At 43.4% G+C, this 15,622-nt stretch overlaps 1 protein-coding gene across 1 annotated transcript in view; it reads right to left on the bottom strand.

The window, feature by feature from the left end:
- Positions 1-7,558: 7,558 nt before the first annotated feature.
- The window catches only part of LOC122557121 (lysophosphatidic acid receptor 4), a 51,347-nt gene continuing 43,283 nt past the window's right edge, over positions 7,559-15,622 (bottom strand). The window contains exon 2 of the mRNA XM_043704455.2: positions 7,559-11,809. Coding sequence (XP_043560390.1) covers positions 10,635-11,672 — 1,038 coding nt within the window. The 5' untranslated portion in view covers positions 11,673-11,809 and the 3' untranslated portion in view covers positions 7,559-10,634. The remainder of the gene's footprint in view (positions 11,810-15,622) is intronic.

The raw sequence follows: 15,622 nt of genomic DNA, 5'->3' as shown, positions 1-15,622 counted from the left end.
CTTCCTCATCTGTATGTAAGGATACTAGTGAGAGATGGTCAAGCCGTTTTGTGGCTAGCTGATGTTCACGTATCCTAGTGACTAGTTTTCTGCCTGTTTATCCTAAGTGTGGTCTAACCAAAGTCTTATAAAGCAACAAAATGACATCCTAACTCTTGAACTCAACTCTCTGGCCAATAAAACCAAGCGTGCCATATGTCTTCTTACCAGCCTACTTGCGTGGCCACTGTACATCAATGCTGTTCACAGCCTTGCCATTAACTGTATACTTTTCCCAAAGTGGAGCACCTCACACTTACCTGATTAAACTTTGTACTGGGTCCACTGCTTTTCGTCACTTACGCGAATGATTTGGGTGTGAACCTATGAGGTAGAGTCCTTTAGTCTGCAGTGACACCAAAGTTGGAGATGTAGTGGACAGCAAAGAAGATTACCTCAGATTACAATGGGGTCTTGATCAGATGGGCCAATGGGCTGAGGAGTAGCAGATGGAGTTTACTTTAGATAAATGTGACATGCTGCATTTGGAAAAGCAAATCAGAGCAGGACTTATATACTTAATGGTAAGGCCCTGGGAGTGTTGCTGAAAAAAGAGAAATTGGAGTGCAGGATGATAGAGTTCATAGCTCCTTGGAAATGGAGTCGCAGGTAGATAGGATAGTGAAGAAGGCGTTTGGTATGCTTTCCTTTTATTGGTCGGAGCATTGAGTATAGGGTTGGGAGGTCAGTTGCAACCGTGCAAGACATTGGTTAAGTCACTTTTGAAATATTGTGTGCAATTCTGGTCTCCTTCCTATCGGAAAGATGTTGCGAAACTTGAAAAGGTTCAGAAACAATTTACAAGGATGTTGCCAGGGTTGGAGGATTTGAGCTATCATGAGAGGCTGAATAGACTGGAACTGTCCTCCTCCTCTAACCTAACTTTAAAGTCCACAGGTAAGCTACTCAGTGTTCTTGTTTTGGAGACGAAGTGTAGAGTAATGGCAGCGCAGGCAGTGGAATGTTCCTCCTGCCGGATGTTTGAGGTAGGGGTGACCACCGATACTCCTGCCGACTTCATCTGCAGGAAATGCAGTCAGATCCTGCTCCTCACAGAACGAGTTAGGGAACTGGAACTGGAGTTGGATGAACTGAGGATTATTCGAGAGGCTGAGAAGGTGATAGATAGAAGCTACAGGGACATAGTTACGCCAGAGAACAGAGGTAGCTGGGTAACAGTTAGAGGTGGGAAGGGGAGGAAGCAGGCAGTGCAGGGATCCCCTGTGGTCGTTCCCCTCAACAATAAGTATATCGCTTTGGAAACTGTTGGGGGGGGATCGGCCTAGCAGGGGTAAGCTGCAGTGACCGGGACTCTGGCACGAGGTCCGGCTCTGAGGCTCAGAAGGGAAAGGGGGAGAGGAGGAGAGCACTAGTTATAGGAGACTCTTTACTTAGAGGGACGGACAGGCGGTTCTGTGGACATGGGCGAGACTCTCGGATGGTTTGTTGCCTCCCGAGTGCCAGGGTCCGAGACGTCTCGGACCGTGTCTTCAGAATCCTTAAGGGGGAGGGTGTGCAGCCAGAAGTCGTGGTGCATGTTGGCACCAACGACATAAGTAGGCAGACGGGTGGGGAGGTCATTCAGGAGCTCAGGGAGTTAGGCTGAAAGCTAAAAGCTAGGACAGACAGAGTCGTCATCTCTGGGTTGTTGCCGGTGCCACGTGACAGTGAGGCAAGGAATAGGGAGAGAGTGCAGTTGAACACGTGGCTGCAAGGATGGTGTAGGAGGGAGGGCTTCAAGTATTTGGACAATTGGACTGCATTCTGGGGAAGGTGGGACCTGTTCAAGCAGGACGGGTTGCACCTGAACCAGAAGGGCACCAATATCCTGGGGGGTAGGTTTGCTAGCACTCTTCGGGGGGGTTTAAACTAATTTGGCCGGGGGATGGGATCCGGACTTGTAGTCCAGCAAGTAGGCTAGCTGTTTGTCAGGATGTCCAAGAATGTAGGGAGGCTGTGGAGAAGGTAGCACTGACAGGGAATATTGCAGACACAGAGATGAGTTCAAGTGTGTATACTTCAACGCAAAGAGTATCAGAAATAAGGTGGGTGAACTTAAGGCGTGGATCGGTACCTGGGACTACGATGTTGTGGCCATCACGGAAACGTGGATAGAAGAGGGACAGGAATGGTTGTTGGAGGTTCCTGGTTACAGATGTTTCAGTAAGATTAGGGAGGGTGGTAAAAAAGGAGGGGGGGTGGCGTTGCTAATTAGAAATGGTATAACGGCTGCAGAAAGGCAGTTCGAGAGGGATCTGCCTTCGGAGGTAGTATGGGCTGAAGTCAGAAATAGGAAAGGTGCAGTCACCTTGTTGGGTGTTTACTATAGGCCCCCTAATAGTAGCAGAGATGTGGAGAAACAGATTGGGAAACAGATTTTGGAAAGGTGCAGAAGTCACAGGGTAGTAGTCATGGGCGATTTCAACTTCCCAAATATTAATTGGAAGCTCTTTAGATCAAGTAGATTGGATGGGGCGGTGTTTGTGCAGTGTGTCCAGGAAGCTTTTCTAACTCAGTATGTAGATTGTCCGACCAGAGGGGAGGCCATATTGGATTTGGTACTTTGTAACGAACCGGTACAAGTGATGGGCTTGTTAGTGAGTGAACATTTTGGTGATGGTGACCACAATTCTGTGACTTTCACCTTGGTTATGGAGAGAGATAGGTGTGTGCAACAGGGTAGGTTTTACAATTGGGGGAATGGTAAATACGATGCTGTAAGACAGGATCTGAGGAGCATAAGTTGGGAGCATAGGTTGTCAGGGAAGGATGTCGTGGAAATGTGGAACTCTTTCAAGGAACAGATACAACGTGTCCTTGATATGTATGTACCTGTCAGGCAGGAAAGAGATGGTCGTGTGAGGGAACCTTGGTTGACGAGGGAGTTTGAAAGTCTTGTAAAGAGGAAGAAGGAGGCTTACATAAGGTTGAGGAAACAGGGTTCAAACAGAGCAGTGGAGGGATACAGGATAGCCAGAAGGGACCTGAAGAAAGGGATTAGGAGAGCTAAGAGAAGGCATGAAAAATCTTTGGCGGATAGGATCAAGGATAACACCAAGGCATTTTATGTGTATGTGAGAAACATGAGAATGACGAGAACGAGGGTAGGTCCGATCAAGGACAGTAGTGGGAGACTGCATTGAGTCGGAAGAGATAGGAGAGGTCTTGAATGAGTACTTTTCTTCAGTATTTACGAATGAGAGGGACCGTATTGTTGAAGAGGAGAGTGTGAATCGGACTGGTAAGCTGGAGGAAATACTTGTTCGGAAGGAAGATGTGTTGGACATTTTGAACAACTTGAGGATAGACAAGTCCCCCGGGCCTGACGGGATATATCCTAGGATTATGCTGGAAGCAAGAGAGGAAATTGCAGTACCGTTGGCAATGATCTTTTCGTCTTCACTGTCAACAGGGATGGTACCAGGGGACTGGAGAGTGGCAAATGTTGTACTCCTGTTCAAAAAGGGGAATAGGGATAACCCCGGGAATTACAGGCCAGTTAGTATTACTTCGGTGGTAGGCAAAGTAATGGAAAGGGTACTGAGGGATAGGATTTATGAGTATCTGGAAAGACTCTGCTTGATTAGGGACAGCCAGCACGGATTTGTGAAGGGTAGGTCTTGCCTTACAAGTCTTATTGAATTCTTTGAGGAGGTGACTAAGCATGTGGATGAGGGTAGAGCAGTGGATGTAGTATACATGGATTTTAGTAAGGCATTTGATAAGGTTCCCCATAATAGGCTTATGCGGAAAGTCAGGAGGCATGGGATAGAGGGAAATTTTGCCAATTGGATAGAAAACTGGCTAACCGGTCGAAGTCAGAGAGTGGTGGTAGATGGTAAATATTCAGCCTGGAGCCCAGTTACAAGTGGAGTTCCGCAGGGATCAGTTCTGGGTCCTCTGCTGTTTGTAATTTTTATTAATGACTTGGATGAGGGAGTCGAAGGGTGGGTCAGTAAATTTGCAGATGATACGAAGATTGGTGGAGTTGTGGATAGTGAGGAGGGCTGTTGTCGGCTGCAAAGGGACTTAGATATGATGCAGATGGGCTGAGGAGTGGCAGATGGAGTTCAACCCTGTCAAGTGTGAGGTTGTCCATTTTGGAAAGACAAATAAGAATGCGGAATACAGGGTTAACGGTAGGGTTCTTAGTAAGGTGGAGGAACAGAGGGATCTTGGGGTCTAAGTTCATAGATCTTTGAAAGTTGCCACTCAGGTGGATAGAGCTTGTAAGAAGGCCTATGGTGTATTAGCGTTCATTAGCAGAGGGATTGAATTCAAGAGTCGTGAAGTGATGTTGCAGCTGTCCAGGACTTTGGTTAGGCCACATTTGGAGTACTGTGTGCAGTTCTGGTCGCCTCACTTTAGGAAAGATGTGGAAGCTTTGGAGAGGGTGCAGAGAAGATTTACCAGGATGTTGCCTGGAATGGAGAATAGGTCATACGAGGATAGGTTGAGAGTGCTAGGCCTTTTCTCGTTGGAACGGCGAAGGATGAGGGGTGACTTGATAGAGGTTTATAAGATGATCAGAGGAATAGATAGAGTAGACAGTCAGAAACTTTTTCCCCGGGTACAACAGAATGTTACAAGGGGACATAAATTTAAGGTGAAGGGTGGAAGGTATAGGGGAGATGTCAGGGGTGGGTTCTTTACCCAGAGAGTGGTGGAGGCATGGAATGCGCTGCCTGTGGGAGTGGCAGAGTCAGAATCATTGGTGACCTTTAAGCGGCAATTGGATAGGTACATGGATGGGTGCTTAAGCTAGGACAAATGTTCGGCACAACATCGTGGGCCGAAGGGCCTGTTCTGTGCTGTATTGTTCTATGTTCTATGTTTTCCCTGGAGCATCACAGGTTGATGGGTGACCTTACAGATGTTTATAAAATCAGGAGGGACATGGATTGGATGAATAGACAAAGTCTTTTCCCTGGGATGGGGAGTCCAGAACTAGAAGGCATAGGTTTAGGGTGAGAGGGGAAAGATATAAAATAGACCTAAAGGGCAATTTCTTCACACAGAGGGTGGTATGTGTATGGAATGAGCTGCCAGAGGAAGTGGTGGAGGCTGGTACAATTACAGCATTTAAAAGGCATCTGGATGGGTATATGAATAGGAAGGGTTTAGAGGGATATGGGCCAAGTGCTGGCAAATGGGACTAGATTAGGTTAAGATGTCTGGTCAGCATGGACGAGTTGGACAGAAGGGTCTGTTTCCGTGCTTTACATCTCTATGACTCAATGTGAGGGGCAAATTTTTAAAGTGTGGTATGAGTTTACCAGAGGTGGTGGTGGAAGTGGATATGATCGGGGCATTTAAGGGGCTTTTCGATAAACAAGGACTGGAGGGATATGGACCAAGGACAGGCAGAAGGGTTTAGTTTAGTTTGGTGTTATGTTTGGCACAACATCGTGGGCCGAAGGGCCTATTTTTATGCTGTACTGTTCTATATTCAAACTGCCTATCTGCCGGTTTCAGTCACACTTGGCCTCACACCATCGCTATAAATGAAGCTCAAGTTTGGATTTGGTGACCTTCAAGGTATTAATTTTTTTCCTGAACGGAAAAGTAGCTCAATTGCCAGATCAACAAAATGGCTGCTTTGGAGGCAGTAACTGAACTTTTGTTTCAAACAGGCAGCATAAGGATGCGGACACCATGAACAATCTGTGAAGTGTCTCTCGGCTGCTGTCCCCAGTTTGTTGAGGGGATTCACAGCTGTTGCAGTTTCAATGCAGTCACCGCTGAAGGGAGATTTCTATCCTCCTACTGCTTTGTTTCAATTTAACATGGGCACACACAGCAAATTTCCGGTTACGCTTTATTCCACAGTATTCTTTCTGATGGCTGTCCAGAGGAACAGCAATGTAACAGCTCAATTTTGATCAGGATCACTTACCTCAACTATGTCCAACCTCATTTCCTAACTGAGCACTTGTTCCAGCTGATATTTGTTTCGGTGACATTTCAAACAGCAGTTGCAACTCATCCACTCTATTAACCTATTAGCAACCTCTTCCTGAAGAGTGTGACAGATTCACAGTCAAACACTTACAGTTCGTCATATCCCACGCCCTATCTTTATTGTAGCAAGATTAGAAAAAAAAAACCATCTAGCTCGACCATTGAACTAATCCATCCTTCAATCAGATGGTGATTCATTTATAACTTTGATCAGGATACAGAATTGTTTCCAAAATAATATGAAGCAATTCGGGCTTTGCATGAATGCATGTGTATTTATGTCTCTCTCCCTCTCTCTCTCTCTCTCTCCATATTATGTCTGAGCTTCTTGAGTATACAGTCTGCCCCGGTAAACATTGCAGAGTTTTGACTCCTCATCACCATGCGAAAAAAAAACTGTCGAGATTTCTGCTGAAGAAATCTATTTTCAAGAGTATCATGGGTTATAGAAGGAAGGTGTCAAGATGCAGTTGTGATATAGATCAGCTATGATCTAATAGAATGATGGAACAGTCTTGTGGGGCCAAAGGGTTCAATCCTATTCCTGTGTCCTAAAATCATTTTATTGACGAGAGCAACTGCATCACGGAGGATCCCCAAGCTCTGTGGATCGAGGCAGACCTGTGACCTGATGTGTGACGCGGGTGTGCTCCCTGCAGAGGAGGTTACTGACTTCTATCAGAACAATCTGATTTTCTGTTCAGCATTGAGTCAGAAGAGAATTACCATGAGAGTCTGGCCCAGCTGCAGTGCAGCATCACTTTAGAGTCTCAATTATATCAATCGCTAACTGTGTTAAATAAGCACAAACTGTTCCTCCAGACGACAGCTGCCCTTGCTCAACTAGACACTGAAACAATCTCCCATCTGTCCATTCTTGTCTTACTGATACTGATGTCAGAGAGCTAGATTAACCATGATTGGTGACATCCCACTTCCCCTCCAAGTGCTGAGTTTCCCTTATGTGCTGACTTGCTACAGTTGGAACAATAAAAAAGTACATTGATAGTAATCCTGTGACGAATGCATCAAAAGCTAACAAATGTATTATATGGTGAAACAATACACTTATTCAGCCATCTGTCTCATGTCACTTGAATTCAGAGAATCAGTTTCAGGAACTATGCCCACCTCTTCACTGCCCTATCAGCCCACAAGGTTAACAGTATGTGTTGGCCTTCATCCTCAGTCCCAGCTTGCCATTATACTCCAATTATAGTCGATGCTGTGTATTCCTGACCTGGATGGCATCCAAAGATCGACAGACATATTTTGTCAATCAATTTCTTTTAAAAGCAAGACTTGCTTTTTGTCACTAAAATCCATTCTGCAAGCTAAGCACTGAAGAGAGTCCATCAACAGTGTATGAAAATGGGAAATTTAGGGACTGTTTGAACAGTAAACTTGAAGCTGATATGATAATAAATGTGTCTGTGTGAAGTGGCACACAATTGGAAGCAGCTGATTTTAGAACAACGCAATGCAAGCAATTAAATTTCCAAAACTTAAAATCTAGAACTTACTGGGATATAAGTATAAGTAAACTGACAAGCTGTAATCGCATAAATGCAAATTTATTTTCATTAGGTTAGGTTCAGTGACACACAAATAAACAAGCAATGTTAAAATGGTACAGCAGCACTACTTTTGAACAGAATGACTTATTAGGAACGCAGAATACTGGCTCTCTCAAGCTTCAGGTTCTAAATATAATGCATTTGTGTTCTAGACTTGTAAATCTCTTCAAAATAGCAGAAGTCTAAAGACTTGGAGATTCCTTTTGGACCTCTTACATGGATTTGCCCTCAAGGCTAGAACTCTTCTTGTTGCATTACATTCCTAATGTCTGCCAGACAAGATAATCTGTCCAAAATGTGACAGGTACAAATGTTTAGCATGAGTTTGAATGTGTAGGAGTTGTTCTTAACATGGTTCATATCGAGGACCTGCCAATGCAGGTGGATTCTGATTCTTCCCTGCTGACCATGAACCAGGAATTCATTGAAAGACTAGGCAAGTTACTCGAGTTAAAAACAAGACCTGAGAAAAGCCACAAATGGTACTGTATGTAATTTACCATTTTTAAAAAACTAAATAACAGATCAGATGCCTACTTCATGGGAATGCACAATAGAAATGAGGTGATGGTGAATGATTGTATATTATAATGTTATAACTGAGTTTCAGAATCAGAAGAGGAAACCTTTCTTCTTTGTGAGTGAACCAAATAGGTGTTGGTTTGGAGTACTGAAGAATGAAAATCTGCTACTGGAGAATCATTACCATCAGTGGTTGTTTGGATCGATAAAGTGACTGCATTCTATACAACGTGCACCAACAAATGTCATGACCGTGGGCTGAATTTTCCCATTTGTAGGCAGCGAGTGAGTTTAATGGCTGGAAGTGAAGTAACATCTCCAACCTTCTGCTTTTCACTGTTTAATTAATGCTATCTTGTTTTGGGTGTGTTTCGTGGGGAAATGCCAGAGAGAAGGAAGTGCTGGCCACTGCAGCAACCTTCCGGTTTAAATACTTCAGCACCATGTTTAAAGGCCTTGCCATGTCAGACGCTTGAATGTCCCCTCACACTGCAATACTCAACACTGTAAACGTCACCAAGGTAGGACAGGAGGTGCTGGTGGACAGGCCTGGTGGAGAGGAGGGTACTGCTTTGTCCTGCGGACCACCCAGCAACAGAAACCATGCTAATAAACGCAGCCAGTCCTGGAGAGTAAACCACAACAGGCTGTGTCCCGCATTGCCTCAAGGTCACTGCACGCCAACAGGGCACCACCTTCTCTCTGCGACCACGCACTCCCTGTGACATCACTCACTCTAACTCGGTCATTGCACACTCATCTCACCAAGGTGCACACAATACCAACTCATACTATCACCTGCATCGTGGCCACTCAACACTCACCTCATTCTCTCCACCTACTGACCCTTCCTGCCCTCTGCACTTCCTGTCTAATCATCTGCTCATTCATCACTAGCTGTTCTTCCATCCACTTCCATACTAATCAATCTTACCCTTTGTCTCACTGCAGCATGAACTGAGCATCACAACTGACCTCCGTGAAATCCCTGCACTGCTTGCACTTGACCATCGACCTCTGCCCAACTGGACTAGACATGGTCAAGCCCCTGTTGTATAACTCAGTGATAAAATGTGAGCGTGTTCAGAAAGCGAGTTAAGAGTTTTAAGATGTGTTTTTTTTTCATGTCAGCATGAAAGCATCTCTGTCTATGTGTGACTGTCCCTGCACACAATATGACCTGGCAGAATAGAGTCATACAGTAATACAGCATGGAAAAAGACCCTTGGGTCCAACCAGTCCATGCTGACCATGTTCCCAAACTAAACTAGTCCCACTTGCCATATCCCTCTGCATCTTTCCTATTCATGTACTTATCCAAATGTCTTTTAAACACTGTAACCATATCTGGACCCATCGCATCCTCTGGCAGTTCATTCCACGCATGGACTTTTTTCACAAGTCACTGTGTGAAAAATGTTGCCCCTCGTGTCCTTTTTAAACCTTTCTCCTCTCACCTTAAAAATATGCCCATTCGTTTTAAACTCCCCCAACTTAAGGAAAAGACCCACCTTATCTATACCCGTCATGATTTTATAAACCTCTATAAAGGTCACCCCTCAAACTCCAAAGAAAAACATTCCAACCTATTTTTATAACTGAAACTCTCCATTCCTGGAAACATGCTGGTTAAATCTTCTCTGAAGCCTCTCCAGTTTAATAGTATTTTTCATACTATCTATCCGGGTGACCAAAATTACATCCAGTTCTCCAGAAAAGGCCTCGCCAATATCCTGTACAACCTCAACATGACTTTCCAACTCTGAGCAATGAAGGTAAGTGTGCTAAACATCTTAATCATTCTGTCTACCTGAGACATAAATGTCAAAGAATTATGTACCCATAGGTCTCTCTGATCTGCAAAACTACTCAGGGCCTGATCATTTATTGTAGAGGTCATACCCTTGTTTGTTTTACCAGAATGCAATACTTCACAACATCTGTTCACTCAAAGTGGCATTGAAGGAGTGATGAGATAAAGAACAGAGTTGGTCTGAGAGCAGGCAAGATGTGGTTTGTTGGCATGGATTGGTGTGGATGAAGGATCAAAGAAGATAGTGGATGTGGATCATGCGGGAATGTTATTGTGAAGATACAATTAAATAATGGCCTGAACATGCATGAGGTGAGCTGCAGCCAGTAGGTGCCCAATCTGTTTAACCTGTCAGGAATTTGCACCATCTAATTTCTCAGTGGAGGAGAGGAGAATTGGAAGTGGGATGTAACTAGGGCAATTTGGTTCTTTTAACAAGATACTAACGTGTGGAAATATAACAGTCACCACTCAAGGGTGAGATTCTGAAGTCACCAGTCGAGAGGGAAATCAGAAACATTCCTCTCTTCTCCAAGAATCTGACTTTTTCACTCCTGCCCTATTTTGTCACTTGACTCGCCATCACTCTTGCTGCAACGGGGAGGGGAAAATTCCACCCTTTCCTTCTGAAATCCTGCAGCGTTATCACACAGAACATTTGTTACAGACAAAATGTCGTCATAGAGTCCTGAACGCAATCGTCAGTCATCCAAGTAATGAGCTTAAAACTGAGATTCTAAATGAATATTGGCTCCATTCTTATTTACAGTCTCAGTCAGTGCCTCTCCCTTGATTGTTAGTGGTGTTTCACTTTTGAAAATGGAATCGAGCTTGGTGCAGGGCCTTATGTTGAAATACTTCTGAAAATATTCCGATGTAAAGTAATAAACGAAGGGATCAAGACAGCAGTTTGTGGTAGCCAGGCACAAAGTGATGGGATACATGGTTTTGGCAAATCTCTCCAAGGAGCAGTTTGCAATTGCCTGTGAGCGCACAAGAGCATAGATAAACAGGATGGAGTTGTAGGGCACAAAGCATATTATGAAAATGGACAAGTGCACAATGATCATCTTCAGTACCCTTTCTTTGTTGGCTCCGATTGGAGACAATGTCTCTGGCTTCCTCAGAGTCCTCAGAACCAATGAGGAGCAGGTCAGATTCAACAGCAAGGGAATAAGAAATCCAACTATTTCAATGAATATGGTGATCTTGGACAGGTAGGTTTTCCATGTGGCCTTGGAGAAACCTTCAAAGCAGGTGGTACTGGAATTATTGCCCCGGTTGTTAGTGGTGGAGAATAGAGATGCAGAGATTCCCCCACTGAGCACCAGAAGCCACACTCCAGCACAGATGATGCTGGTGTTTCTCCTTGTCCTGATGGTCCTGGACCTGAAGGGGTAAACTATGGCCAGGAATCGGTCGGCACTGATGCAGGTGAGAAACAGCATGCTCCCGTATATGTTCGTGAGGAACGCTGTCCCAGAGACCTTGCACAGCCCGTCACCAAAGGGCCAGTGGCGGTTGATGTTGTAAAAGATTTTAAAGGGCAGTGTAAAGACAAAAAGGAGGTCCGAGACAGCAAGATTGGTCATAAAAATCGTGGTCTCATTGCGCATCTTCATTTTGCAGCTGAAGAAGTACAGTGAGGTGCAGTTTGTCAGCAACCCAAGAATAAATACAATGCTGTACACGGAGCCATACAGGGTGTACTTGAATGAATCGTTGATGAGACACGTTGGGTTCTGGCTGTCGTTCCCCATAGCTTGCCTTGTGCAGCAGCAGTGTAGAGTTGAGCAGCTTTTACAATGCGCAAATTGTGGCAGGAGTCACGTCCAAGGTTTCCAGATAAGGAGTTGCCTTTGTACCATAGTTTACTGTCTCTACAGCTGATCTGCGCCTGGCAAAAGAAAAGAAAAACATAAACGGCATTGGAAAATGGAGGCTGCATTATCTAGTTGCCTTTCCTTAAAAAAAAGGAATATGTTGCCTTCCCCAGTGTTAAGTAGCCCACCTTCTGCCTTTGCTTCAGAAAGTGGTGTATAATTTCCTGCAAAAACAAAAGGTGCAACATTAAGCCAAAGGAAATGGCACTGCAGATCAACATCTTCTGTTGTATTATATTAGATAATTAAAGCTGCAAAATATTTCCTCAGGAAATCCAGATAATGGTAGCTCATGGAAATTAGATTTATTCATTCCACAGTTGGCCTTTTTTGTCATATGGTTTTAAAAAAAATCTCTCCTTTATCTCTCACAGCAGCTGACTTTCCCACAGCAGACTCACTTGATTTGGACTTCTGATTTTCTGAACACTTTGCTGTGCTGCTGATTTTACTTAATTTGAATTAATCGTCAGCAGGATTCTCTTTTTAAAGTGTAGGAGCTGACTGAATTATCAGGAATAGATTAGCATCAACAAGGATATAGGGGTTGGCACTGACACCTATATATTTGGCAGAAGTCACAGTGGCTCAGCAGGTCAAACCAAAAGGGAATTTATGGAGTAATGAACAAGAGGAGAATTTGATTTAACCTACAGACAGATTCACTCACAACATTTACTAATGCTAAAAAGCCAAGCGGTTTAGACAATCGGCTTTTCTACAAAGTGAGAAACAACGGAAGTAATTAATTATCCATATTTATACTGTGGCTTTCACCACTTTTGAACAAACAAATGAATTATAAGCAATACGATGCTTTTGAAGTGCAGTCACTATTGCAAAGTAATAAAACTAACTATATTATAGGCAGTGGTGATGGCCTAGTGGTATTCTCACTAAACTATTAATTCAGAGATCCAGGTAATATTCTAAGGACCTAGGTTTGAATCCCACTGGTGCAATAAGAATCCGGAATTAAAAGTCTAATGATGATCACAAAACCACTGATTGTCAGGAAAATCCCATCTTGTTCACTAAGGCCCTTTAGGAAAGGTAACTGTTGGCATTTTCTAGTCTGGCCTACATGTGATTCCGGACTCATAGCAACACAGCTGACTTTAAACTGCCCTCTGGGCACTTAGGGATGGGGCAATGAAATAAACTACATCCTGGGATTTTACAATTTCGGTATAATGTGATACCTTTCTGTACAGTCTCTTTTATGGTCTTTAGAATATGAAAATCTAACGAAGAACTGTTTTCTCCAAAGCTGGAAAGGCAGGTTTACACCTTTTACTGAAGGAATAAACAGTCCATTCTACTGAAATCTGCCAATAACAACATCAGCCCCTATAGCTGAGTACTGATCTTGTTCTGTGACTTGAGGCAGGATGTCCTTGGCAGCAGCTTAGATCAAATGGAAGCAGGACCAAAACAAAAACCTTTGGCAGCTGGAGATTGTGCCCCTATCCCTGTCCTCAGCTCTTTCTCAAGAGAGTGGATCAGTGAACAGATCCCTGAGTCCATTCACTCCACTGATGGATGGAGCCGACAGTATTGTGTACTCATTGAGAGCCTACCCCAGCTCAGTTATTTTTATTTCCATGGTGTTGGCCGGATTGTTTCGGATATAAAAGCAAAATGTTACAGATGCTGGAAATCTGAAATAAAAGCAGAAAGCACTGGAGAAGCCAACTGGCCTGGCAGCACCTATGGAGAGGGAAGCAAAGTTAACACTTCGAATCCAGAATGACTCCTGTTTACAGAACTTGTCAACAATGGACTGGATGCGGGAAATGTGTAAAATGTGAAGAAATAAATAGCAGCTCATCATGAAATGCCCCAGTATGAGTTTCATCTGTGTTCAAAAAGGTGAATTACTGGATGAAGAAACTCTTTTAAATAACATTTTCTGGATTATTACTTTCTTTAAAAAAATTTGTTCATGGGATGTAGGTACCAATGGCTTGACCAGCATTTACAGCACATTACCAAGGCAGTCAAAACTCAAGCGCATGTGTAAACCAGACAAGGTATGGACAATAGATGTCCTTCCCTAAAGGGTAGTGGCTTCAGGGTAACCATTAGGCTAGCTTTTAATTCCTTTTTTTAAAAAAAAATCCAAATTTCATTATCTGCCATGGTGAAATGTGAACCCATGTTCTCAGCACATTAGCGTGGGGTTCTGGCTTGCTGGCCCAGCGACATTAACACTGAGCCACTACCTTCCCATTCCTGGCAACATTGTCAAAGAAAGGATCAACATTGTAAAGTGGAATAGTCTTCAGTTGACCTAAAGAAAAACAGATGACATTTCACACTTTTCAAAGGGCAGCCTTGTACGATAGCCAAGTATAAATGTTGCACCTTTCCCACTGCTTTTACATATTCAGTGTAATCATCTGTTGAGACAGCAGTTCTGATGTTTGCTTGCGTACAGATTTTTATGGGATATTCAATGGCTTTCAACTGCTGTAATGGGGCTTGTGAATATTTTTAATTACGTGGACAGTGGTGGAAGGGGTGTGGGTATGAGGGAGAAAGGTGGGGTGAGGAGTTTAAAGAGAGGTTTGAAAGCTCAGCCATACATAGGTGAGCTGTTGACTATTCTGAAAGCACTGTGCTGAGGCTTCATGGGACTCAAATAGCTTTTAAACTTCTCTTTCTGGATGAAGCACCCGCCTTCAGGCCACTTTAGTCTGGGTTTATAGAAATATCCCACTTGCCAGCAATCCTGAGATGGAGAGGGTTCCAGTAGTGGAATATATCCCATTTCCTGATACCCCCATGACCTTGTTCAGCTTCCAGATTTCATGACAGGTTTGTGTGATGGCCTGCTGTTTAGTTAAATTTTATAAAAACTCTGAACACTGTAGATTATCATCATCTTCTTCACTTACAGAATGAATGCTGACATATTCTTTTAATTCAGCTAACTGGTTTCTGCTCTTCATTTAAATGTGGCAAAACTCCAACTTTAGCACAAGGAACAGCTTTGGAATAAGAAGCTAATTGCGAAGAGTTGTCGCTGTATCATGCACCATTTACCAATTCCATTACTTCATCTACCACTCTCTTGTGATAGACTCTCTTCAAAGCTTTCCCCTTGATTCTATCCCCATCCCAGTCTCTCCATCCCTCCTGCAGCATCCCCATTTCTCCCAGTGATACTATTCCATCTTCCACAAAACAAATTATTTTAGCTGAGTAATTGTTGGGTTTCCCCTTCCCTTTTGGTTTTGTTTCCCAGGAACACCACTCACTCCAACACCAATTACTGGCAGCCTCACATACATCATGTCCTCAAGTCCTCCTCTGCCCTAGGCAATGCCCACCAAATAAAACCATGAACAGATGTGTCCTTGAAAGTGATGAAGCAAAACAGGAAGGCAAAATAAATGAGTGTTACTGTTACCCTGTTTTAGCACAAACATTTGCTGATCCAGTATCTGATGTAAAGAGATTCTTTCTCTTCCATCGGAGATAATCTGTTTATATTAAAGTTAAATACCTTGTTAAATCTGTCTTCAGGATTATATGTTTTCCTGTTATCAACTATTTTCAAAATGTGGTACACAAAACATTCTTGAAGCCATCTGAAAACCAAAACTATGTGACGTTTCTGATCATTTTCTTCTACCAACATTATTTTTCAGATTACACTGTAAACATTTATAATAATTGAACGTCTGGTAAGACAGTTGATTGTTTTCTCCTAATCGTCAGTCTTTTTTTTCCTTTAGCAACAGTTTTAAAAATGCAATTTGCAACACCGCATGTTGTGTTCCAGACTAATATCAAACTGGAGCCAAACTTGCAAAATGATT

This window comes from Chiloscyllium plagiosum, unplaced genomic scaffold (assembly GCF_037043375.1).
Source record: "Chiloscyllium plagiosum isolate Xiang-an unplaced genomic scaffold, Cpla_swu_hap1 HiC_scaffold_11, whole genome shotgun sequence".
Taxonomy (NCBI): domain Eukaryota; kingdom Metazoa; phylum Chordata; class Chondrichthyes; order Orectolobiformes; family Hemiscylliidae; genus Chiloscyllium; species Chiloscyllium plagiosum.
This window is presented reverse-complemented; position numbering and strand designations above follow the sequence as displayed.